This window comes from Amphiprion ocellaris, chromosome 22 (assembly GCF_022539595.1).
Source record: "Amphiprion ocellaris isolate individual 3 ecotype Okinawa chromosome 22, ASM2253959v1, whole genome shotgun sequence".
Lineage (NCBI taxonomy): Eukaryota > Metazoa > Chordata > Actinopteri > Pomacentridae > Amphiprion > Amphiprion ocellaris.
The window spans coordinates 15453162-15477361 of NC_072787.1; the positions used below are offsets into that span (position 1 = coordinate 15453162).

General features: G+C 39.8%; 1 protein-coding gene and 1 long non-coding RNA gene across 8 annotated transcripts in view; one reads left to right on the top strand and one right to left on the bottom strand.

Moving 5' to 3' along the window:
- The window catches only part of LOC129348006 (uncharacterized), a 44521-nt gene extending 31846 nt beyond the window's left edge, over positions 1-12675 (top strand). The window contains exon 3 of the long non-coding RNA XR_008600408.1: positions 10401-12675. This is a non-coding gene — a long non-coding RNA (uncharacterized LOC129348006). The remainder of the gene's footprint in view (positions 1-10400) is intronic.
- ythdf3 (YTH N6-methyladenosine RNA binding protein F3) lies at positions 6121-23767 on the bottom strand. Of its 7 annotated transcripts, none has more exons than XR_008600406.1 (8): positions 23635-23766; positions 22831-22855; positions 22511-22590; positions 19941-21599; positions 15758-16755; positions 13894-14052; positions 12667-12967; positions 6121-8274 (listed from the first exon to the last, which is right to left on the bottom strand). XR_008600406.1 is itself a non-coding variant. In XM_023276157.3 (5 exons), the coding sequence occupies exons 1-5, from the start codon at positions 23279-23281 to the stop codon at positions 16732-16734; spliced, it is 1812 nt and encodes a 603-aa protein (XP_023131925.1). In that variant the 5' UTR covers positions 23282-23766; the 3' UTR covers positions 15715-16731. The 7 variants fall into 7 exon arrangements, 1 of the variants encoding a protein (XP_023131925.1); XR_008600404.1 differs by having other exon boundaries at positions 12667-12795; positions 23258-23766; XR_008600403.1 differs by having other exon boundaries at positions 12667-12914; positions 23258-23766.
- Positions 23768-24200: the final 433 nt, after the last annotated feature.

Genomic DNA, 24200 nt, shown 5'->3' on the forward strand with positions numbered 1-24200 from the left:
CTACGCTACTGTGCAACACAGTCTTGAGACTTAAAATTTCAAATTGAAAGGAGGTTGTGTGAGTCAGTTCATTGCTAGAAACTGAAAGTCAGTTTGTGTTGCTTCAGTTTTTATCGTTCTTTTGCTTGTTCAATGTGTCTCTTCTGTGTCTTTCAACATTATTGAACAAATTCATCTCAGTTTAGTTTTATTTGTACAGCACCAATTCACAAAATAAGTTATCTCAAGGCACCTCACATATTAAGGTGAAGACCTTACAATATAAAATCATGGAGAGAAACCCACCAAATCCAAAGATTCCCTTTGAGCAGCTCTTTGGTGAAAATGGGACTAAAAAAATCCTTTAACAGGAAGAAACCTTAAACAGAACCAGGCTCAGGCTGGTTTGGGTCACGGTAAACAAGAAAGAGAAAAGGATATCAGAGAAACAAGACATAAGAAAACAGTAAGGCTGTGGAGGTCAGTGAGACCAGAAAACTGCAGTTAAAAAATGTGAAGCTCCACGGCCACAGACGCCTGCAGAGAGGACAAACACAAACTACACAAAGTTAGTTACACGTTTTATATTGGTATATGGAAGAAAGACAGAGGAGAGTAGGGGAGAGGTGCAAAGTGCATCATGGGAAGTCCCCTAACAGTCGAGGCCTACAGCAGCATAACTAAGGGCTGTTGAGAATCACTCGAGGTAGCCCTATTTATAAGATGTATTGAAAAGGAAAGTTTAACCTTAAAAGTAGAGAGGGTGTCTGCCTCCCAAACCCAAACAGGGAGCTGATTCACAGCAGAGGAGCCGACAACTGAAGGCTCTGCTCCTGCTTTGCTTTTGGAAACTCTTGGAACCACAAGTAAGCCTCGGAGTGAAATGATCTGTTGGGACAATGTGGTACAAGAATTTCCTTAAGATATGATGGAGCCTGGTCATTCAGAGCTTTGTAAGTTAGAGGGATTTTAAATTTTATTATCGATTTTTACAGGGAGCCGCTGAAGAGAAGCTCATATTGGAAAAATATGACCTCTGTCAGTACTCTACAGCTGCTGCATTTTTGATTAGTTGGTGGTTCTTCAGAGGGTTTTTGGGACATCCTGATAATAAGGAATTGTCACAATATTTCTGGGAAGGACAATATTAACCCGAATAATAAATCAACCGAGTTCTATAAAAGTTGTGCTCATGTAAGACACATGCAATGGGGGATTTTGGATGTTACAAACTCTGATAGTTGAGTGCTATTGAAGTAAAAATAAAAGTTCTCTTGACCTCTGAAGGCATGTTCAGTGTAAAAATGTTCTATGTCTAATGTTTTTTTTTCCATAACAAGTTCAGCTACATGTCTAGAAATTCTTCAATTCCATATATACCTCACCTCATCCCTTTTTTGGAAATCCAGAATATATGAATACACAAATATATTTCATTTCAAAAGCTTAGCTGCTGTACATATAAGATGCCCCATACACCACTGAAAGACCCCTCTCATTGTACATGCACTGCCAGGCTTCAAGTGTCCACATCACCCTGGCTCAAGTCTCCTATAGATTCTTTTCACTGCGGACATTTTGACTTGTTAAGCAGAAATAGAAGACGTGAAACTAATTTCATTAACTGTGGCTCAGTTCCATTAAGTATTCCAGTAAGCTGCGACACTGAGCCAGCATGCACAATATCAGGGTACTGGAACTAGTTTATCTGAAGGGAATGTAGTCATATTTAATGTTACCTGTGCTTTTCTTTATATGCTGTGGACCAGAAGAGTATTTTTGTAGTGGCAGCTCATGACATACATCATTATGTTTGGAGAAAAACAAACATAAATGAAAAGGAGCATTGACCAAAGCACTTACTGGATGAGGATCCCATAAAAATCCTACAAGTTGAGCTTTGTAGAAGTACTTTCAAGCCTGTTCCGTCTTTATGGATAGTGCCTCCCTGTGGGCATCAGACATAATAACACTCACCCCAAAATGCACTGTGTTCCTTCTCTTTGAACCTTTACTGTAACTGCCAACATAATTCTAACAAAATATATATGAAATGTGATGTCAAATAAACCAATTAGATCCATTCAAATCAAAATGTAATTTCCTTGATAATTATTTGCCCTATTCAACACCCGCATTAACAGGATTACAAAAAATATTGAGAAAATAATAGATTTAGAATCACTCATTTCTGTGTCATTGTGTGCAGAACAATAAAGTCTTTTCAGCTGAGATCTACATCATATCATTGTGTTTGGCAAAATGCTCAGCCTCTACTTTCAGTGCACAGATAATGATATAACCATGGCAACAGAGACACCTTGGGAAAAGGGCAGGAAGGATACTTAGACATTACTGTCAGTCAAAACCCCACTTTTTCAAATGGGAACTAAAACTCTGCTGATCACTTTACTTGGCTTGCTGAGTAACACCTTGAAACTTGGATATGGCTTTGAATGTAGGACTCAGCTGACAGTTATCATTGTTAATGCACATACATTATCCCACTTTCACTGGTAGCATCAAAACACATATACAGAATAATTTCCAGTTCCTCTGATCAGCCGTGTGTCAGTTAACACAGTCATCAATAGGACTAATGTTCTGTGAGGACTTATTGAGTGACATGCCATGGCCCAGAGTGTGAAAACCTTCAAAACATCGAGGAAGTGCCAACCCTGAGACTTGCCCTAACCTTGCCTTGAGCCATGTGTTGATGAGTCTTCAGTGTGACTGAAACTTCAAAGGCATTTCAGCTCACTAAGCAGAGGATGCTTCTTCTCTCTCATCTTCACTCAACAGAATCTCTCTGCAGAAGGACATTTTGATGGTTTGAAAAAAAGAAAAAACTTTGCTTGGCACTTTCTTGGAACATCTTTGACCACTGTGGATAGGGGGCAAATTAACTACATGGCGACATTAAAGTCATTAACCAGTTACTTTGATTCCTAAATGGGAAGAACAACATGACAAGCCATTAAAACTGACTGAAAAGAGGAGTGCTGTGCATACATTTTTTCCTGTTTAATTCTAATGCTTTAAAAGCTACAGCAGTGTGCACTACTCATGCAGCAGAACAAAGAGAGTGCATGTTATTTTGCTGCACTTTTCATCAGTTCGATGAGCGAGGTAAAAATCAACATCACATCAGAGGTCTCTAATTAAATCAGTGTTTTGCATATTTGAGAATTTGCGCATCTTCAACACCATCACACACAACTAGTAATTGTCAGGGCATTGTGGGGCGAATAAATAGCGAGTTTCCTGCTTAGTTTGTCTGTTGTGTTCGCAGACAAATGGAAGCAGGAAGAGGGTGTTCTTTTCAAAAGCTGCCTGCGAAAACCTAATGGATGCACAAATTAACACACAGAGGAGAGAAGTTGCAATCCAGAGCCTCCAATGTTATAATTACAGCCCTTCTTTTTGCTCCTTGACAAACATAAAGGGGGATTTTTCTCACTCCCCGCTTACATCCTCTTTCTCCCCTCTCTTCCCCACCTCTCACTGCACAGCTTGGCGAGCTGGCATTAATTGCTCCAAAAAGCTGTGGAAGCACAACAAGTGCTTCTCATCCTGGTATAATTGTGTCTGTAGGAGTTGGAGGGCTTGAGAAGAAAGAAGGCTTTTCTGCTTACAGGAAAGGCTTTGTAGTGTGTCTTGGGAGCAGAGTGGAGGGCGTTTGAAAGAACGTGATGTGGTGGCGCACTCTAGTGGACAGACACTCAAGTGGACAGAGTCATTTATTTCTAACTGGAATAAATGTGTGCTGAGATTGTGATCAAAAAGGTATGATTTCTACACATTTTTGATTATCTAACATCATAGAAAACATATAAAATCGCTTATTATATGGCATTTGGTTCATGCTCCTCTACAGCAGCAGCTGGGATTAAAGTGATGTGAGCTTATTTTTGCAAACACCTTACGTCTGCACGCTCAATGTACATAATAGCAGGAGGTTATACCAGAACATGGTCCTCTATTGATGCAGTTTGAATCGTGACTATGTGAATGGCTTGCCAAAGTTATACTTTTGTTACATTTGCATTCGTTTTGTCATTATTGCGTCTTTTAAAAGTCTAACTTACTTAATTATTGCAGATAGTAAAGAAACTACCCCGTTCTACCTGATATCAACTGTATGATGAAGGTTTAATTGAGTCTCAGTTCAGTTTCAGTGGGCTTTCCACTCAGACCAAAGCGTTATTTCAGCCAAAGCCTGTCATCTGCCAACATTTCTGAGTCACGCTTAAAATCCTTTGTACTCTCTGACACATTTGAAGGCTAAAATCAGCAAGTAAGAAACGTTCTGTCATCATAGATAGTTCATATTAACAATAGGCATATTATATGTGCAAAAAAACCTTTTAACTTACCATATATTTTTGCGATAATTTCTTATCATGTATACCTTTAAACAGCTCAGTATTTACAGGTTATGTTCAGGTTCTGTATGTATTTGAAGAGGTGAATTTGAATAGAAACTCCTTATTGTCTGTGTCTCTAAATATTACAAGTGAAAAATCCCATCAGATTAAGTTGCTCTCTGTTATTTCTGTTTTATTTACATGTCTTTCAGTCAGTGTGCGACTAATGACTGCTGAATTGGGGTAGTAGAGCACTTATTTACATTTGGATCACAGTTTGTGCTTTTAAAAATGAACACACATATAGTCTGCATGTGAGTGTTGATGGCTATTTGCACATTATCAAGGTTAATGGAAAGTAATAAAGACCATGTACTAAAATCTGTACTTTTTGGAATGTTTTAAGGTACCTATAATGTGCTTAAAAGTTCTGCTTTATACTTTGTCTTTACAATTCACAATTGGTGTGTTTTACTTCACTTTATTTATTGCCTAACACTAGTTTTTGGTTACTTTGTAAATTAAGATAAATACTACAAAAATGTAATGAAAAAACTAAATGATGAAGTATTATAGGTTAAGACAGCATTGCAGCATTAAAGATATATAATACACATTAATGCATCAATGTACGGTTTAATAATAGATTCATTATTTTGGGATGAGGACTTTGGTACTTTATATTTTGATGTTAATACTTTTATACTTCCCTTATGTATGTTGAACTTTTACTTGTAACAGAATCTTTCTTCAATGCAGTACTTCCACTTGCAACTCAAAGATCTGAGTACTTCTTCTGCTACTGCATCTCATACATGATGCTGTCTTGAGTTCATCCCAGAGATGTGACATGGAATTGATGTCAGGTGATGAACATAATTTTTTCCTGAATGTTTCCCAAACTAGCTTTAATCCATCCTTGCATTATAACATCAAAGTGCCTCCCACTGGCCGGTGCATAATGAACGCATTTCCTTGTTTCGTATAGCCCAGCCTGACCAACATGTTTGTGAAGCTGAAACTGAGATTCATCATACCAGACAAGCTTATTCCTGTAACTGAGAGTTCGATGTTTGTGTCTCTGAACTCACTTCAAAGGTTTAGTGTTGGCAGGAAAGGTGCTCTGCATGCAGTGGTGGAACAAGCTCTCTGGACTTTCGCTCAGGTTAAAGTACATGTGCAGCGATGTAAAAATACTCCATTACAAGTAAAAGACCTGCATTAAAATGTGAATTAAAGCAGAGAAATATTATAAGACAAAATTACTAAATATACACCCAATGTGTAGAGTTTCTCCCATGACTGACACAACATCAGTATGTATCATTTCACTGTTGTAGCTGGAAGTTTTACTACTTTACATATAGTTAGTTTAATCTAATGGAGTCTCATAAGTGAGAGGGACAAAGAAAAAGACAAATTTTGGATGTAAAATTCTGTATTCGTGTTTTTGGACTTTAAATCTGTTTTTGTGGGCGGAAAAATTATTTGAACAGTTATTCGAATGGAATCTGATGAGATGTTTAAAGTGGTCTGAACCAATGTTCCCTCTAATTTTTCCTGAGTCTGAGCAAACACACAAACTCCCTGAGCGTTCCTTGGACCACTGTGAGCAACATCAGACGTGTGCACTGTGGTCACACCAGCATCACATCCATTCAAGTTACTTGGTTCATTAAAAGAATCAAATTACAGCATTTACATTTCTGTTAAAACACTTTGTCAACAGGAGCCAGTTGAAGGCTGCAGTGATTTTAGTGACACTATGTCAATGTCAATGTCAATGTCAACTTTATTTATATAGCACATTTACAACTAAAAAAGCCCAAAGTGCTTCACAACAATAAAATACACTGAAAGATGACACATAACTTTAAAATTAGCAAAGTCATAAAAATAGAATAAAAACATAAATTATACTATGCAAATAAAATAACATATTCAGCACATCTGATGATTAAAAAGCCAGGGAGAAAAGGTGCGTCTTAACACTACACTGCACAACACTACAATGTATAAGAGTGAAGTTATTGAATATTTGTCTCTCTTTACTGTTGCAGCGGTTTTGCAAATTGCAGACGGACCCTGTTCACTCCATAGACACCATGTTATTCCTGTAGCTTGAAAGACAGATACTTTTGATAAAACTGGGCTTGTAGCACATTGTCTGCCTTGCAACAATGGGAAAGAGGCACCGTTTATGTTTTGACAACCTATATCTAATGAGTTATTGATGCTGGAAGTCTGAATCTGTGAATATCTTTCCAACTTTACTGAACTTGGGGCCACTACCACCTAAGGAGTGATATATTTAATTTTGAAAAAAGCATTTAGCCATACTTAAAGCTTTAAGTGCTTTATTAACACTGAACTAAAAATTTTGTATTGTTTTATTATCACAGGTTCTGTCTGAAAAGAGGTGGCATCATTTTAAACAGTGAAATCAAACTAATAAAATGTAATGACCAACCAGTGAGCAATACTGGATTCTGCAAAAACATAAACAACTTTTTTAAAAATCTAAATCTTATCTTAACACAGTTAATGTATTAACTTATTTTTGTGTGTATGCATGTATTTATTGATTTATTTAGTACTGTTAACATATCAGAGTTCTGAGTGAATTTTTCTTAAGATAGGCAAAGGCCATTTATTGATTACATATAGGCTGTGAAATGTTTATTAAAAACTAAAAAGCATCTAAAAAAAACAACTTAGGCATTTATTGAGTCACTAAAATAGTGTAGAGTACAGACCACATCAGCATGATTATAAGCATCCTCTGGTAAATTAACAACCAGATACTGATGTCTCTCACCATATGGACTTCAGGAGATGACTGGGGGATGATAAACTGTGACCTACTGGTTGGGTTCTCTCTGTTCTCATGTTTCTTACATGTTTGTCCCCTGACAGCCGGGTCCTAATGTTTTTTGAGCAACACACCATACTATGACGTTTTTACAATGAGGGTTCTACTATGGAACCAGTTTGACATGTTCAGGTGTTCTTTGTGTGAAAACTCAGAGATTTCAGGTATCAGAAGGTGGTTTTCAACTTTCTTTGTTAACTTTCTGCTTCAACTTTAAATTAAATTTCCTTCACTAACCCAGCCCTCTGGACTTCCAGTAAGCTGTGTTCCTATTGGCTGTCCAGGTGGCTGCTTGGTGTTATCAGGAACACCTGAGCAGCTCAGTGTTATCAGGAACACCTGAGCAGCTCAGTGTCTTCCTGCTTTATTTAGCTGCAGCCAAACATTTCCTCTGCTTCTCTTCACCACTGAACCGGGTTTGGCTTCATTGCTTTAGTTTGTTCTTTAGGCGTTGGCTTGCAGCTTCCAGCAGTAAAATCGTCTTTAATGTGTTTCTTGGTGTGTTTTAGGGCTTTGTACTGGATAATTGTCTTGGTAAATGTGGTTCTTTAGCCACAGTTGGCACATGGTGCTAATGTGTGCAGTGATTAGTGGATTTGGTGCAGCTGAGTTGTGTCTTATCTTGGCTGTAGTGAGTCTTTAGAGGTTTTTGGTCAGACACATTCTGTATTCTTGGTTGTCCAGAAGGTAAGAGTTCCTGTCCTGATTCTCTGTTCTCAGAGGTTCTCTGGTAGGCTGCAGGAGACTTTAGCGTTTAGGTTGTGCTAGTTTGGTTTTTGTATGGTTTCATTTGGACGACTATCTTGAGGCCCCTCCATGTGGTTTAGTGAGGTTTTCTGGAACAGTTCTACAAAGCAACCTGCAGCAGAAGAGACTTTGAGAGTTTTTAGGAAGTTCTGGAGACCAGACTTTAGAGCAGCAGAAACATTTGTCAGCAGTTTGAGCAGGAGAAGGTGAGCTTCAGAGTAGAAATGAGATGGAAACCTTCTTGACCCGTGTGGTGAGGTCTTGTACGAAGAGTTTGAGCAGGTTGTGAAGAGTCTGTACTTCTTTGGTCTGAAAGCACAAGAAGAGTCGACTCATTAAAGGAGAAAACGGGAGATATTGTTGGTTCTTCTGTCGCTCTGCAGTTTCCTTAGACTGAATATCGAGTTTATATTTTAAATGATTTACCATGTGAGTCCAAGAAGACTTCAATAAAGTCCCTCCATCCCCTGGACAAAACATATTTTATTACAATGTTAAATCTTTTTTGTTTTTGAGTTTTAATCATAGTTTTAGCATAGTTTTTTCTCTTTGCTTGTTTAGTTTTGTAATCTGTGTGAAAGGTGCTAAACAAATAAAGTTGAATTGATAAACTGAATAATTGACTAACTCATGATTGTGACAACAGAAGTATTTTCATTGTGATTTAAGGGTTTGTTTCATTTTTAGGGTTGGGGTTAAAATGTTGACAGAAAAAAAAAGATTAAAGAAATAAACTACAGTAAAAAAAAGCAATTAAATCCAAGGGAAAAAAACATTTAATATAAAACTTTAATTACAATTAAATTCTATTAGACAAAATATTTAATTAGATAATTAAACAGAAGATACAAAGCATGTAATTATGAAATTAAACAAAAATTTCTAAACAAAAATATTAAACATTAAAGATGAAATATTTTAGATAATTAAACATTTAAAAAATACAATTAAACAAGAATATTACACATTTAGAAAAATACGAAACATTTAATTAGATTATTAAACCTTTAAAAGTCAAAACATTAAATGTTTAATTAGAAAATTAAATCTTAAAGACAATAAAACTTTAAATAGGAATTAAACAGAAAATACAATGAAGCATTAAAAAAGAAAATTAAACATTAAAAGGTGATAAAACATTTAAAAAAACTTTAAAGATTTAATCGAAAAATTAAACATTGGGAAAGAAAAGGAAATTTTTCAAACAAGCTGATTAAACATTTGAAAAAAGCAACAATTAAACATTAAAAAGACAAAACATTTGGAAATCAAATCAGACAGAAAAGAACAAAAGGTGAGAAAAGAGCAAAACTAAACATTTAAGAAGAATCAAACTAAAGACAAAACATTTGAAAAGACACCAGTTAGACTTTAGAAGATCAAATTAAACAGAAGAAACAATAAAATGATCAAAAACAGCAAAAACAGATAAAAGTCTTAAAGTGTTTTCGAGTCTGAAATGAAAACATCAAGTTGTTTCTTGAAACGTTTCCTCTTTCTATGTTCTTGGTTTGATTGTGGACAGATTTACTAAGAACTAATTTAAGAAAACTGCTTTTCAGATAAAGTCTACTAGTAGTTGAAGTCATTGATCAAACTAATGTTACCTTCTGATCTCCACAAATTTCACTGTTCAGTGAAGAGAATCAAAGTTTGTTCAGGATTTCTAAAAAACCCACAGGTTAAGGTCTGAGAAGAACTCAGATTGATGGTCTAAATGTGAAATCAAGACTCATGGTCACAAGTTTTAAGGCTTCTGTTAACCAGAAAGTTCAAACTAACAGAGAAGTACTGAGAAACTTTTAAAACTTCAGCCCCCAGACTGTCTAAAGGTTCAAACTAACAGAGAACTACTCAAGAACTTTAAGGTTTTCAGCCCTCAGACTGTCGAAAAGCTCAAACTAACAGAGAACTACTCAGGAACTCAGAAGATATCAGTCCTTGGACTGTCTGAAAGTTCAATCTAACAGAGAACTACTGTGGGACTTAGAAAATTTCAGCCCTCAGACTGTGTGAAAGCTCAGGTCCTGAGGACTCGGGAGGTGTGGAGGCTTTGGAAAGTCTTGGAAGTGAGGGTTCCACCCTCCAGCACAAAGGCTGAAGTCCAACCTCCTGAGAAAAACGGTCGAGTCGAGACTCGAATTAAAAAAAACTCGAAAACGACAAAAAATAGATGATAAATGCGCAAAAAAAAGAAGAATTTGTATCTGAGCGAGTAGCTCAGGGGGATAAGAAGAAGACTCCCAAGCGGAGGGTCGCAGGTTCGAGACCCGCCAGTGGCAGTTTTCTTTCTTTGTCTTTGTCAGAATTTTGATAAAGTTTAAGAAGGGTCTGGTTTTGAACCAGCGACCTGCAGCTCCATAGGCAAATCCTTAACTCACTGAGCTACAGATCAGATAAAATAACATAATTTCGTCGTCCCTTTGTCATCGTAGTTGCTGAAGTCACCACATGGGTGGAGCCAAGGCGGAGTCTGGGTGGAGTCAGGGCGGAGAATAGGCGGGGAGGTGGGTGGCGGCCTCCCCCCTCTACTCCCCCACCTCCCACCACCACCCACCACACCTTCCCCCGCCCGACGAGTTTTTCGAGTCTCCACGAGTTCTTCGAGTCTCGACAGGTTTTCCCGAGTTTCTGGAGTTTCCACCAGGTCCGAGGCAGAACAAGTTGTCATGAAGAGGTGTTGAAGTGCCAGGATGGACTGACTTTTTACAGCGACTAGAAGGAAGACGACTAGAAGAGCAGGTCTTTAACCACCATCCATGAAATCCATGATGTTGACTCCAGAGAAATGAAGGGAGGTCAATTTTTATCAACCTCCATCCAGATATTCAACTTGATATCTTTACTTGGAGATTTTTAGCACCACAAACCTTTAGTATCACACTTTATTATCATTTATTAGGACTTTAATGGAATCCACCAGCAGATTTAGTTTTTGTTGACAAACTTTATTCTTGTCGTTGTGGGACTGCAGTATTTAAAACTGTTCCTTCTATTTGACCTCATGTTTATTAGTTTTAGTTTAGAAAGTTATTTTAATTGTCCATTAGTCTCTTAAAAACTAAATAATAAATTGAATTAGTCAAGAGGTTTTAATTTCTTACTTTGTCATATTTCAGATATGACAAAAAAATATAAAAATAAAGTGTCTTGAGACAATTTGACCTGTAATTGGCGTTATATAAATAAAATTGAATTAAAATTGTATATATCTTGTAATGTTGGAGTAATTCAGCCATATATGTTGGAAAACACATTTTCTTTGTCCATTAATCTGTTGTTTTCTCCAGTAATTCATTTCTTGTTTTGGTTTATAAAATAGCAAACCCAAATATATTAAGTTTACTGTCATAAAAACCAAAAAGATTTACATTCATGATGCAGGAATCTGGCAGTTTTTCACTTTTTATCTTAGTTTAGTTAGAAAGATAGTTGATAATGTGTGAATTGTTGCAGCTTGTGAGCTGTAGAAGGTTTTAATCTTTGGGGCCGAGTCTCAAAAAACATTTAGAAACCAACATCAACAAAACACTCAACAAAGAGAAATCCAACTTTTGTATGACAATGTCTAATTAAAGGACATTTATTTCCAACGTAAATGTGTGATATTCATCCTCTGGAGCTTTCTCTTCACATCGTCTTCCACCTGGACTGCTTTGGTCGGGAGCATGTGCAACAAACATTTGAAAAACTGCACTTTAACATCAATGAATGACACTGAAGTTTAATCTCTACATAATGAGACTGAGTCTGGATGTGCTGCTCTGTCATTAACTCCTAAGTTTAGGGAAAGTTCAAACAAAAGAGGACAGTTCAGATAAGACTTGAAAATGAGCTTATTTTGAACAAACATCTCAGACTTTCTGAGCTTCAGCACCTCTAGCAAGATATTTTAACAAGCAACTCAAGAGATCCAGAAGTTGGAGAGAGTTAGCTTTAGCTGAGCCAAAGAACATGTGGGACGCTAACCTAGCAAACATTTCAGACTTTTCTCTGTAAATTCTGAGAAATAATTTCTTATTTAATAACAGAGCTACACATCTTAACTCAGTCTCATTAAAACAGACTCTAATTCAGTGTCATCCATCCATATTGAAGTGCAGTTACCCAAAATGTTTGTTGCATGAGCTCCAACAAAACCTGTCCAGGTAGAAGGCCACTTTGACAAACAGGAAGTGGAAGATTCCAAGCAGATTTATAGAAGGGGGAACCGGACTGTACTAAGTGTGGTCGAGTATAAAGGGGTGTTTTGTGGGTTTTTAAGGCTGATAATGATTATTTCTGAGACATTTGGAGTCGATATTCATTTGCAGTAAATGAAAGTATTTAAAATCTTGAGTTAAACTTAGAAGAACACAAACTAACAGAAAACTTTGTTGATACGTTTTTGTTTGGTTTACAGATGTTAAGTTAAAGGAGTTTTATTCGTGACATATAACCAATCAAATCACTCCAGAAGACAGAGCGACCACAGGTAGATAAAGTTTCAGAGCCAAAGTAGCACCATTTTTAAATGTATTTATTACCGTAAATCAGTAAAAAATAAAATATTGATAATCAGTAAATCAGTCAGCCCACAATTACTACAATTCTACAATGTATGTCTCTTTCCTTTGACTTGTTATTTGTACAATATACAATGTATATGATGGCGTTTTTTCATACCAAAGGCTAAACTATGATGTTTTCTCAGAGACATACCATGCTACTCTGTTCTGGTCCTGGGCAGCTGCACTCTTCCTCTGTTGTTTTCTGGATTGTACTCAGCTGCATGCCTTCGTCCACCCGGCCTCCGTTGACTCGTCCCGCCTGCCGTCTCTGGAGCTGAAGCTGGATTGGAACAGACCAAAGTACAGTCCAATCACGATGCCAGCTGCCTCTCAAAAGGCTCCTTCATCTGGCAGGTGGCAGCACTTCTTCTGAGGGGAAGCTGAGCTGGCCTGGCAGAACTTTGGAGATGTGTTCCAGTGGTTGGTGGATGTGTAGGGAGATAGAGAGGGACCTTTGAATTGTTCACAAAGGAAAACAGGGAACCCACTGGTAGTTTTAGTTTAGGGTGCTACTGCAGTGTGTTTTTGGGTTTTAAGAGGTGAACAGGAAGAGTTTTTTTTCGTATTGATTATTTTTTACTTTGTTCCTGGTTGGAATGCCCATCAATGTCAACATGAAGTTCACTTTTAGTTCTGTTTATTTATTTTTATTTTACTAACACCCATTTGTTTTTAACCCCCTCACATGTTGTGTTGTTGTAAACTTACTCTTTCAAATAAATTCTCGTCTAACCCTCTGGAAACCAGCGTTTGGACTGTTTTTGTGTTGCTCCTCACCTACTGACAGCCGTGGACTAAAGGCTATACTGTGACGTTTTTAGAGCGACATGCTATACTATGATGTTTGTTGGGCGACACGCTATAATATAGGCTTTTTTAATTGACATATTACTGTGACGTTTTTTTTGTTTTTTTTTAGCAACATATAAGAATTTGAACAGTTTTAAAAGTTACTATACTTTTACTTGTGCAATGAAATTATTATTCCATGGTATTTTTTAGATGACATATTATACTCTGATGTTTTCTTGAATTACATACTATTTTGACAATATACTGCACTATGACATTTTTTGAACCACATATCATACATGACAATTTTAGGCAACATCCTATCATTTTGCACTTTTTGAACCACATAATAAGATATGTTTTGTTTTTTTTTCTTGCCAACATGCTGTACTATGAACTACAGACCATACTATGTTATTCTTGAGTAAAGCATACTATACTTTGACATTTTCTGAACTACATCCTATACTATGGCATTATACACAGAGTGCTTTGGTTACATGTTGATTTATAATCTAGATTTTTTTCTGTTTTGTTTTTTGACGGGATTACCACAGACCTGACTGTGAACACCGTCGACACCCACCTCAGGGAGACGCTGCCTAAGATCTCAAGGCTGCTTGGTCGTGGTCTTTCTGGCACGTACTCTTCCAGGATGAGCCGGGAAGTTTAACACTGATGGAATGACACCAGGTCTAAGCCGACAAACTTCCAATTCCTCCTCAACCCATAGTGTCTGGGAAACCTACATGGAGTAAGAAAAGTAGACAGAGAAGTAATTAAGTCTGTACACAACATATTAAAAAATAAATCATGCTAATAAATTAAGTACAAAGAACCGAATTCGCCAATATACTGGAGACCAGAGCTATTTAATTTGATAAGTATAACCTTGTTTAGTAACATTTCAATTATTTGAGAGCAGTCCTAAAGAACTGCCTGTAATCCCATTCATAAAATGGGTTTGGAGGAAGAACATAGATGGTAATCTGGATATATATGAGTTAGGCTTTATAACTACTATTGGTAGTATTGGTGGTAGTAATAGCAATGTGACTACTACTCGTAGTGCTAGTACAGTAACTACTACTGCTGCTGCTGGCACTGCTACTACAACTTGTAATACTATTACAAATGCTGATACTACTTCTACGACTCTAACAGCTGTTTATACTACTACTGCTGCTTGTACTTTTAGTATTACTACTACTGCTTGTACAACTATACTACAGCTACTATTAATCGTCTGGTATTTGGTTGTCAAGATGCTAGCTCGCCTTAGCGTTTTGCTAGTGGCTAACTAGTTAGCTCTCATAGACTGGAAGCTCTCAACAAGATTTAATACTGGAAAAAGAGCCAAAAACTATTCTTACCTATGAAAAGTCATTCCAAGTTTCCTTGTCTCAATCGTACGACGCAGTGTGCAATTATATGCAGCACAGTGAGCCGGCATACTTGTTGTTTCCGTTTTCACGCCGTCTACATCAAGGGAATGCACTGAAACTTTGCCCCCACTAGCTTAGCCTCGCTGTAGCACGCAGCTCAAAGGGGCGTGTCCTATCTCCTCATTCATATCTATGACAACAACGATGGCTGCACATAAGGACGCCTGACGTTGATTAGCTGCGTAAATACTATTATATACAGTCTATGGTATGGTAAATACGTATGTGAATCGCATCATTGGCTGCAGCAGCCAGTCACCGGTCACTCACTGACTCACACTGAAAAATAGCACAGAATGAATTGTTACGTGTTTATTTTATTTACAATTTAGGTTGGATTCTTTTTTTTTTGTGCGCAGCGCAGATTTTCTGTGCACGGAGACCGTTTCAGCAGTGCACAATTGCGCACGCGCGCAACTTAGAGGGAACAGTGGTCTGCACCATGACAAGGAGCCACATTAGTTTTCTTTATACAGAATCCAGAAAGGCTGGAAATGCGTTAAATCTGTAATAATGGGTTCATTTTTTAAGTCTATTATCTTATTATAGTTAAAAATTGCATGTGCATCACTGCCTGCATGCTCACCTTTTAGCCGTTACACTTAATCCAGGTAAAAGCGTTTCAAATGTTATGTCCTGCGATTGTTTTGTGATGTTAAGTTTCCCACATACCAGACATCCTGATGTTGTGTCCTCTTCAGCTTTAATAACGGTATGCCTTTGTCATTTTAATTATACAGCCGCTTTCTTGGCATCGCTGCATTTTACAATATGTTGAAATATGTGGAAAGGGAGTTCCTGCTACTGTATTTATTTAGAGGCACATACAATACAAATTCAAAAGGGAGGATGTGCTTCTGGTGCAGAAGGCTTTCTCATCCCTGATCCCATTTAACACCTGGTAGTAACACGCATTATAAAGATTAAACCCTCATTGTGAGACAAACAACACAAAAGCAGAGTTTGCGCTAAACATGAGTAATTTTTATTTAGCTAGTGAGTTACCTAGAGGAGAAAACTGTCACATCCTTGCAGTTGATGTCCTGCCTTTTTGGGGGAATCTCAGTCAAGTGGAGCAGGTGGGGTTGATGTGGAGGTTCTCCCAAAAGTGCTAAGAGTTGTTGAGGACAGACAGTCTGATTGAGCCTGAGGTACGGTAGACTACATCAACATCAGGGCAAAGACAGTCACCCGCAGGGCCACAGGAGGCTTCCACTAGTTCTACCAGAGCAGCAGGTTTCTCCTCAGACAAATGCACTTCAGAATGACAGAATCACAAGAGAGAAAGAAAAAAAACAAAAACAAAGATGTGCATTAGCCGGCGCTCGCCAGCCTGCTGCATAATTGTAATCTTTTGGTACACAGAAACAGATGCAGAAAGGAAGGGACCAGGTAGAGGGAGGATACATCCTATGATTGGCATGATTGTGGCTGTTTCCCAATTATTTCATCCCACGTGTCAATCACCCACAGCCTCTGTCTGAGGAGGATCAGACGGCTGCATACAGATTCAAGTACAAGATTAATTCATACAGATCATGTTTAATTCTCTTCGGGGCCTGATGACGCTCACCAATATCCCAAACATTTCATTTGAGGCATTAAAAAAATTACAAATAAGCTCAGTGAAATCTTCTGACTACTCTGGTTAGTCAGTTAGTTGCTCACAAACAAAATCAAAGAAGAAGAAAAAGAGTTAAGGGTATTGGTAGAGGCTGTTTGGAAGGACTGAAAGTGCTTTAAAGACAGAGTTTTTCAAAGTAGGTTACGCTCTTTTTCTCGTGAGACAGGAACACGGGGTTTGATGCACCAGTCAACGGATACAGATGAGTCCATCTATTGTCATGTTCAAGTGTTCAGATACATTGTCGTCTTCAGCGGAAAGATTGTGAGAGCCTTTCCTCCTTATGGTTAGGCAAATTTTATTTAAGGTCCTACATCATTAGTGTTGCAGTTCTAGCAGAGAGCTTGCTTGAAGGTTACTGTTTATTTCTACTGCGCTCCTAGCAAAAGAAGGAAAAAAAAAACAGAAGGAGATAATCAGTGGATTGTACCAGAAGGAAAACAACCATAAATAGCAGCTAAAGGTGCAACATCAGATCTGCTCTGCTAGTCTGCATTCATGGGATAAATGTGTATTAAAAATAAATGCATTCTATACAGTCAGCAGATGCTTTCCACTGTACAGTGAAGTTGGGAATGATACAGCAAAGAATTCTGGAGCCACTGACTAAATATGATATCTTTAGATGTAACACTTGAACTCTGAGTGCTAAACGTCCATTGAGAGACTCCTGCTTACACCAGTGTGTCAGAGATGATAAAATACCCATTCATGAAAACAATCAATATTGGTTTACCTCTTAAAAGGGATGTATCAAATGAATGCCTTTCTGTTTGTATGAGTCAGCAAACCTAAATACTAACTTCATATACGCACTAGTACATATTCTTTAAGTTATACATGAAAAATATTCTCAATTTTTTGTGGTAAATTGATCTAAGTTAACTGGTGTTGCAGTTGCAGCTGGGAAATCCTTTTCTGTTTCTGTAAAACTGCTTGACTGTTTGATTGTAAGAATTTCTTTAATCTCTACTATTTATCAAGGGAGTGTGAATTTAATGAGGTACCGAAGAAAATTAACAACATTAATGTGCCGATGAAAGTAAACTCCATATAAATATAAATTATTTTTTTAAATAAAAAAAAACACAAATATATCCTCAAGTATGTGTTGTTTCATTTTGCAAACACCTTTATAAATAATCTGACAATTTGTTTGGAAAATGCTGGTTTTCAAACGTGTTTGAAGCCAAAATCAAGCTTTGCATATTGTCTTAAATTGTGTTTTCCATTACAAGCACAACTTAACTTAAACACATCACGAACAGTTCTGCAGAGATGAAAATTATGGTTAATTATTTACAGAAAAATTGCCTCAAAAAATGTTTAACCTTCATTAACCTTCCCTCTGCTCTGCTTGGATGAAAAACACTAAGATGAGAACTGCAAATCTTACTTTTTGGGCAGATTTATAGTTGTTAGGCTGATTTACAAGACACTAGTTAGAAAACTAATCAGCTGCAACAATAAGGACCCCTCTCTCTGCAATTTTAGTGTTAAAATAAGTGAAACAGCAAGCGAGAGAATATCCTCTGTAAGATAAACAGAGAGAAAATGAGTTCAGAAGACCTGAGGTATGCACTAAACAAATATTCAGCTCTGTTTACACTAGCATGAGACTGCAGCCACTACATGCAGCTTGTAGTAATAAGTCTCACTTAGTCCTGGAAAAAACAGCACATAGTCTACATAACATGAGTAATCACAGCACACCTCAGATACCAAATATTCAAGGGTGTGTCGTAGATTACAAAAAGAGGGATACCGTGAGCTGTCAGTTGAAGACACCACAGTACAGGTAAAATCCAGGAGGAATAAAGTCAAATAACCCACAGATCTTCAGAAACTCATGTCACTGATGTGGCTTTTGGGCCGACTCTTTTGCCCAATTTTCAACTGGAACAGTGTCCTCTTTGAGGGTGTCCATGTCAGCGCTCTGGGAAAACCACTGAGACCCAGGCCCCCAGAGTAACTCTATCCCCTGCAGGGCTACTGCTCTCAGGATAGAAGCCTTCCCAAAATTCAGTTTATGTCTGACCTTACACCTCTGCAAGGATGGAGGTCATGTCAACATAAATGACTTAAGGTCAAATGAAACCTGACAACTTTTCTACTAAAATCAAACACCTGTGTTGATATGAATCCCAATTTCTTGGTGCAAACTTCAACCTAAATAGTTATACACCATATATGGAGAGTGGAATTCATCCTAACATGCCAAAAGCTTCCTCATCACAGTATATCCAAAGGAAGAAGGACGCTATCCTCAATGTTTTAATAGGCAAATTAGTTATGCTAATAAAGTCCTGTAATAACATTAAGATCTAAAGTTATCCTTTAAAATATAGCTCTTTGGGGAGGAGTTATTGTGCAGGTAGCTGGTCTGGTTTGACACCTCTCAAAGTTCGGGAAGGAGAGGTCAAACAATAGACAACAATTAACCTTGTCAGACGAAAGAGGGTGAGGCCTCAGCCAGGCCGATCCTGTCATGTAGGAGGTCAGGGCTACAAAAGCAGCACAGCGCATTGCCTGCACGACGCAGGATGAAACTGGCTTTCTACTGACAGGTTGTTTTCAGAAGGCTGAAAACATTGACTTGAAATATTTATGAGAAAGTAACCCACTGCATATTAACAAGGTCAGCAGCGAGGAGTCAATACAGCATCAATGGAGCACCAGCAGTGGGGGAGTGGGAGAAAAGGAGGGAGCAGGTTATTGGGGTTTTCTAGATGCAATTAGATTAGCATACTGGTGAATCTAAGAATGGATGCAGCAGAATGAGAATCAGTGTTAGCATGTTGTTTGCTCTTTAGCTGCTGTTTTTTCCACAGCAGTAGAATCCCTGACTAGACTACCATTTGTGGTACACCACTGTTATTACCACTGCAACATAGTTTAGCTTCCCCCATGAGCACTGTGTGTGCTTTTTTAGAACTATGTGCACAAACAAATGTAATCATGCATTTTAAGCATGTAGTTCACTGGGAAACATTGTAAAAATCAACACTTTAGAATATCCGAGGCAAACTGTGCCAACTGTGCTGAGGCACGTTGCAGCCCCTTTGTAGGCCGAGGGCTTATGTTGTTAAAGGCTAATAAAGCATGAGGAGCCTGTGGAGAGCACAGAGGCTTGGTGTTCAAAGGGAGATCAGAGCTTACATCTGCCTTTGTCTGAAAGAAGGAATGCCAGGAATGTGGACTATTTCAGGAAGCCTCCATGCATCTAACTCCACTTGGGCAGATCATCGCAATCTCAACAGCGTAAGATGGCCGATGAGGAATCAGGGTTTCCTGAACCTGGTTATGAGTAATGGTGGCCTGTCAATCTGCTGACAGGCCTCTGGGAACTTCCATTTACGGCAGACTGTTCACTCAGCCACAGGATGTTACAACCTCAGAGCAGGTGGAACAAGATCAGCTGATAACAGTCTGACAACAGCCTGCAGCAGTGACTCAGTGAAAGTTAGCCTCCCTTTGAATTAAAGAGTAACTAAACTAAACTGTCTCATGCATACAAACAAGCTATTTACCGAGGACAGGGCTCTTTGTGTGTATTTATCTCACCTTCCTCAGAGCCTCCTCCTCTTCCTGACGTTTCTCATAATGTGCAAAGTCATCAAAGATTGAGGTGGTATGCTTGTAAGTGGCGATAACTTTAAGCACTTGTTTGGCCTTCTCCAGAGGCACTTCCTGAGTGTCCCTGGAGTTGGTCACTGGCTTGTTGTCATTGTTTTCCAGCCGGATGTGACGCAGCTGGTTGTTGGGCACGTCTTTGATGAAAACCCACTTCACCTCAAACTTGCCCTTCCACTTGTCCTGAGACCAGACGCCTGCATAGGCATTGTAGTCCACCGGTGAGCGCATCTCGGCCACGCCACAAAAGTGCCCACTGCCATTGACGCTGAACAACAGGTATAGGGGCCCCTTGTTGCCCATTGAGCGATAAGCGCCATCCAGGCGCTTGTTGCCATGTTCTGTACTGCACCAGATAGAGTACTTGATTGAGCGGTGGATGTCATCTTCTGAATAGCTCTTGATAATGAAAACACGTCCGTTTTTCAAGTTCCAGTCAAAGTCTTTGGGGTTGTAGTTGTTGAGGGCACGGAGTTTCTCCAGCACTGGGTGCACTTCACCAGAGCAGGGGGAGGCACTCAGCGGGACTCCACCACCCAGACCAAAGCCCTCACCGCGGTTCCTTGGAGCCACCCAGCGGTTTGGGGGTGGTCCAGGCTGCTGGGGTTGTTGCTGATGAAGGGGATGTGGGGGACCAGGTTGGGACGAGAGGTGCAGGTGTGGAGGGCCAGGGGGCAGGGGCTGGGGGTGTTGGGGGGACTGGAGAGACTGTAGTTGGAAGGGCTGGTGTTGGTGTTGGGGCTGGTGTTGAGGCTGAGGGGGTAAAGGGTTCTGCAGTAAGGGCTGGGGCTGAGCGAGGAGAGGCTGCTGCACCAGAGGCTGGGGGGGCATCATAGTCTGAGCTAAGGGGGGCTTGTTCAGAGAGCTCTTATCGTCCCAAGTACCAATGTTCATATTGTGCTTTATGGGGGGTGGGGGAATGGTGGCACCTCCCCCCATCCCCATGTTGGCTTTGGGTTTGACCTTGGGCTGTGGCTTGGCCGGCTTCTTGGCAATGGCTGCCCAGGAGGCAGGTTTAGGTGCGGACGAGCTGACAGAAGGAGGGAGGTTATTGGCTGCCATGCTGCTCATACCTGCTGTGCCTCCTAAGGGTGAGCCCACGGTTTTAGTGACAGCTGCCACCATGTCTGTACCCAGTTTAAGCCCCGTCATACCCTGCTCAATACTGCTCAGCACCGGGACTTTACTGAGCTGGGTGTCACTTCCAAAGCCTGCTTGTCCGTCCGTGATGGCCCGACCCAGCGAGCTATGAGCGTAGCCGTAGCTGTTACTGTAGACTGAGCTCTGTGTGGACTGACCCTGAGAGACACTGGTGCCCCAGGTGGAAAAGTCTGCATTACCAGGAAAGAAGTTGAAACCATGCTGGCCAAGGAAGGGAGGGGTGTTTCCCAGGGCGCCTGGCTGGCTGAAAACACCATCGGGGATGAAGTGCGGCTCGCCATTGCTCATCTGTCCATAGGTAGTCAGATAGGGCATAGGTGGGTCTCCTGCTGTGGACCAAGCAGCCTCTCCCAGAGAGTAAGGGAAACCAATGGATGGAGCATAGTAGCTGGGCATGTAGGGGTCAGACATTGGTGGATAGCTGTTACTCTGTGTGGCACAAAAAGACAGACATGTATTACACAGAATGACAGGCAGTGCAGGTAACAAATAAGCAAACATAACCATTTTATATGAGAACAGTGAAGATAAATTGTGTGTTGAGTTACAGGAGCAAATGTCACCTTGAGTTACAAAATAGTCTCACATTGAGATTGCACCTTATTGTTATTCAGGCATATGGTAAATAAAAGGCTCTGGCTTGTTTGTATTTCTTTAAAATAATCACTTTTGTCTTAGGCTGCTGCAACAGTGTTTCTGCAAAATAAGCTACAAGGGAAATTGTTCTGGTGGAACATTTGCACACAGGGAAGTGAGCACTGTCATTAAAATGGATAATTTACTGAAAAACTTAGCAGGGTTGCTGTACTGCACAATCAAAATTCTCGGAAAAACTAAATTTCAGTGCAGTAGGTTGCTAGTCCAGACGTTGTTGTTGTTTCCTGTTGAGATGGTATTTTTGAAAATGGTAACACAAGGATAGGGAAGGAAAGGAGAAAGCTGTGTTTAATGTGCAGCCTATTGCTTGTACCCAACATCTATATGTGGTCAGTCAGAATACATGGGAAAAAAAAACAATCAAAATGCAAATCCTAAGAGCTTCAGTAATATGTAACTGGGAATCCAAGAGGCTTCAGAATTGAAGAAGCCGCCCGAATGAGAGGTGAAACATCTTCAAGAACCAAAAAGAGAAGTCCAGGTGCTTGTTACTGAAGCTCTAAGGATCACCATGAGCTGGATGACTCAGAATCTACACAATCAAAATAGGATGACTGTACTACACCTAAAATATGAAACTTATTTGCCCATAATATGAGTTAACAAGCTAAATATTGCCCACAAATACACAGTGACACTGTCAATCAGGGCACATTTCATTATGGTATATTATAGGATGTTACCTGATTTGTCTGGCCGCTTAGGTAAGGCTCAAAATCATCATCATTCACTCCATCCTTTTGATGCATTGATCCGTTTTGCACTGAGGATGGAAAGAGAGGACACTGAACAACCACATGTACTGTAATACACGCTGGTCATAGTGGCTGAAGTCAACAACAATGCTAACACAAATAAGGTGCAGTTTAGGCTACAGTTGGGCTAATTTAAAATCAAAAAACAGCCTGCAATGCCACACAGGACATAATTCCCCCCCCCCCCCCCCCCCCCCAAAAAAAAAAAAAGATGACTTGTGTGCCATTTACAGTTAGAAAAACCTTACCTTTATTTCCTTGTCCTTTAGGTCTCTGGAATAATAGGCAGGGAAAAGAGATGAGACTGTTATCAGATCACGACAGGAGACAAGAAACACACTGACAGAGCAGGCTGTATGCTACACGGAGAAACACAACAAGCGGGCTGTAGTGGAGCCATGAGCCCGGATCCTAACGTTTTACAGGTCGCTTCGTGCTACTGACTGGATGTCAAAACGCTCTGACATCCGGTAAAACGGTGCCGCATTGGCAACCGGCTCCAGCTAGAGTTGGTTGGCAGCACAGTCGGCCTACATTACGGCTAATAGCTATCACATATCAAACACTTTTAGCAGCCTGTTTGATCTGGCACGCCGAAGCCACTTCAATCCGAACTGTTGTCGGCAAACTTTCAATACGCCGCTAATTCACACCAACCGTCGGGGGCTTCAATACCTGATCGACTGTGGTCGCAGACATCCTCCAGGAGCCGAAACTGATCGCTGTTTGTGAGACTGTCCACGGCTTCCCCCCTGCCTCTCTCTCTCTCTTTGCACTTCGGTGCTTTCCTGGCTCGTCTCTCTCTGATTGTCCAATCACTCTGTTACAAGGCGGCGTTTTTTCTTTCTTTTTTTTTTTGGTGTGTGTGTGTGTGTTTTTTTCCCCCTGCCTGTGGTCAGAACCTGACGACGATCTACTGCCACTGCCGCTGCTTCGGGCGGTTTACAAACCGGAGAAGGCGTCAAGTAAACGTGTCCGATCCTGCCGTCCGAACCGAGGGTGTTTATCAGTCAGTCTGGAAGTGACTAGTGTCTTGCTGGAATATCCCTCACCATATTCCACAATGGCGGATCGGCTCTTTACTCCCGCTTCCGTTCCGTTCTGCTGCTCCGTGACCTTCCGCCTGTGACGCTGTGAGTCATGTTACAAACTGACACTTCACATGACAGTCACCAACACACCGCAACTCCTACAGCTTTCAGCACAGCCTCCGTCAAGTGGCCCGATTTTAGCCTCTTTTACTGACCCGAAGCCACCTTTTTCTTTAAAAAAAGAAAAAAAACAAAAAAACAAGCTGATATAGAGGAATTAACAGCCACCTCTTCCACCTCTTCCACCGGGGAGCTCCTCATAGCTTAGCCGCTGCCTGCCTGCAACCCACACACATGGATGGACGCCTCGATTTGCATTTTGATGAAAATAAAATGCATGCAAAGAGACGCCAATAGGTGCATAAGTACTGGTGGGAATTTAACATGGTATGTTTACTCGTGTAATGTAAAGAGGTGCTTGCACTTTGTGTGCATTTTCTATTTTCTGCTACTTATATATCCCACTACATTTGTGATCTTTACACCTCAATATAGCAAAAACAATCACACTTGTAACTGTACTTTTA

Excerpts from the sequence above, each read along its gene's own strand:
- ythdf3 (XM_023276157.3), bottom strand. The coding sequence starts at position 23,281 with ATGTCTGCGACCACAGTCGATCAG. Across the intron at positions 22,591-22,830 it reads TAAAGGACAAGGAAATAAAG|TGCAAAACGGATCAATGCAT; the intron begins GTAAGGTTTTTC and ends TTCCATCCTCAG. Across the intron at positions 21,600-22,510 it reads TAAGCGGCCAGACAAATCAG|AGTAACAGCTATCCACCAAT; the intron begins GTAACATCCTAT and ends TGTGCCACACAG.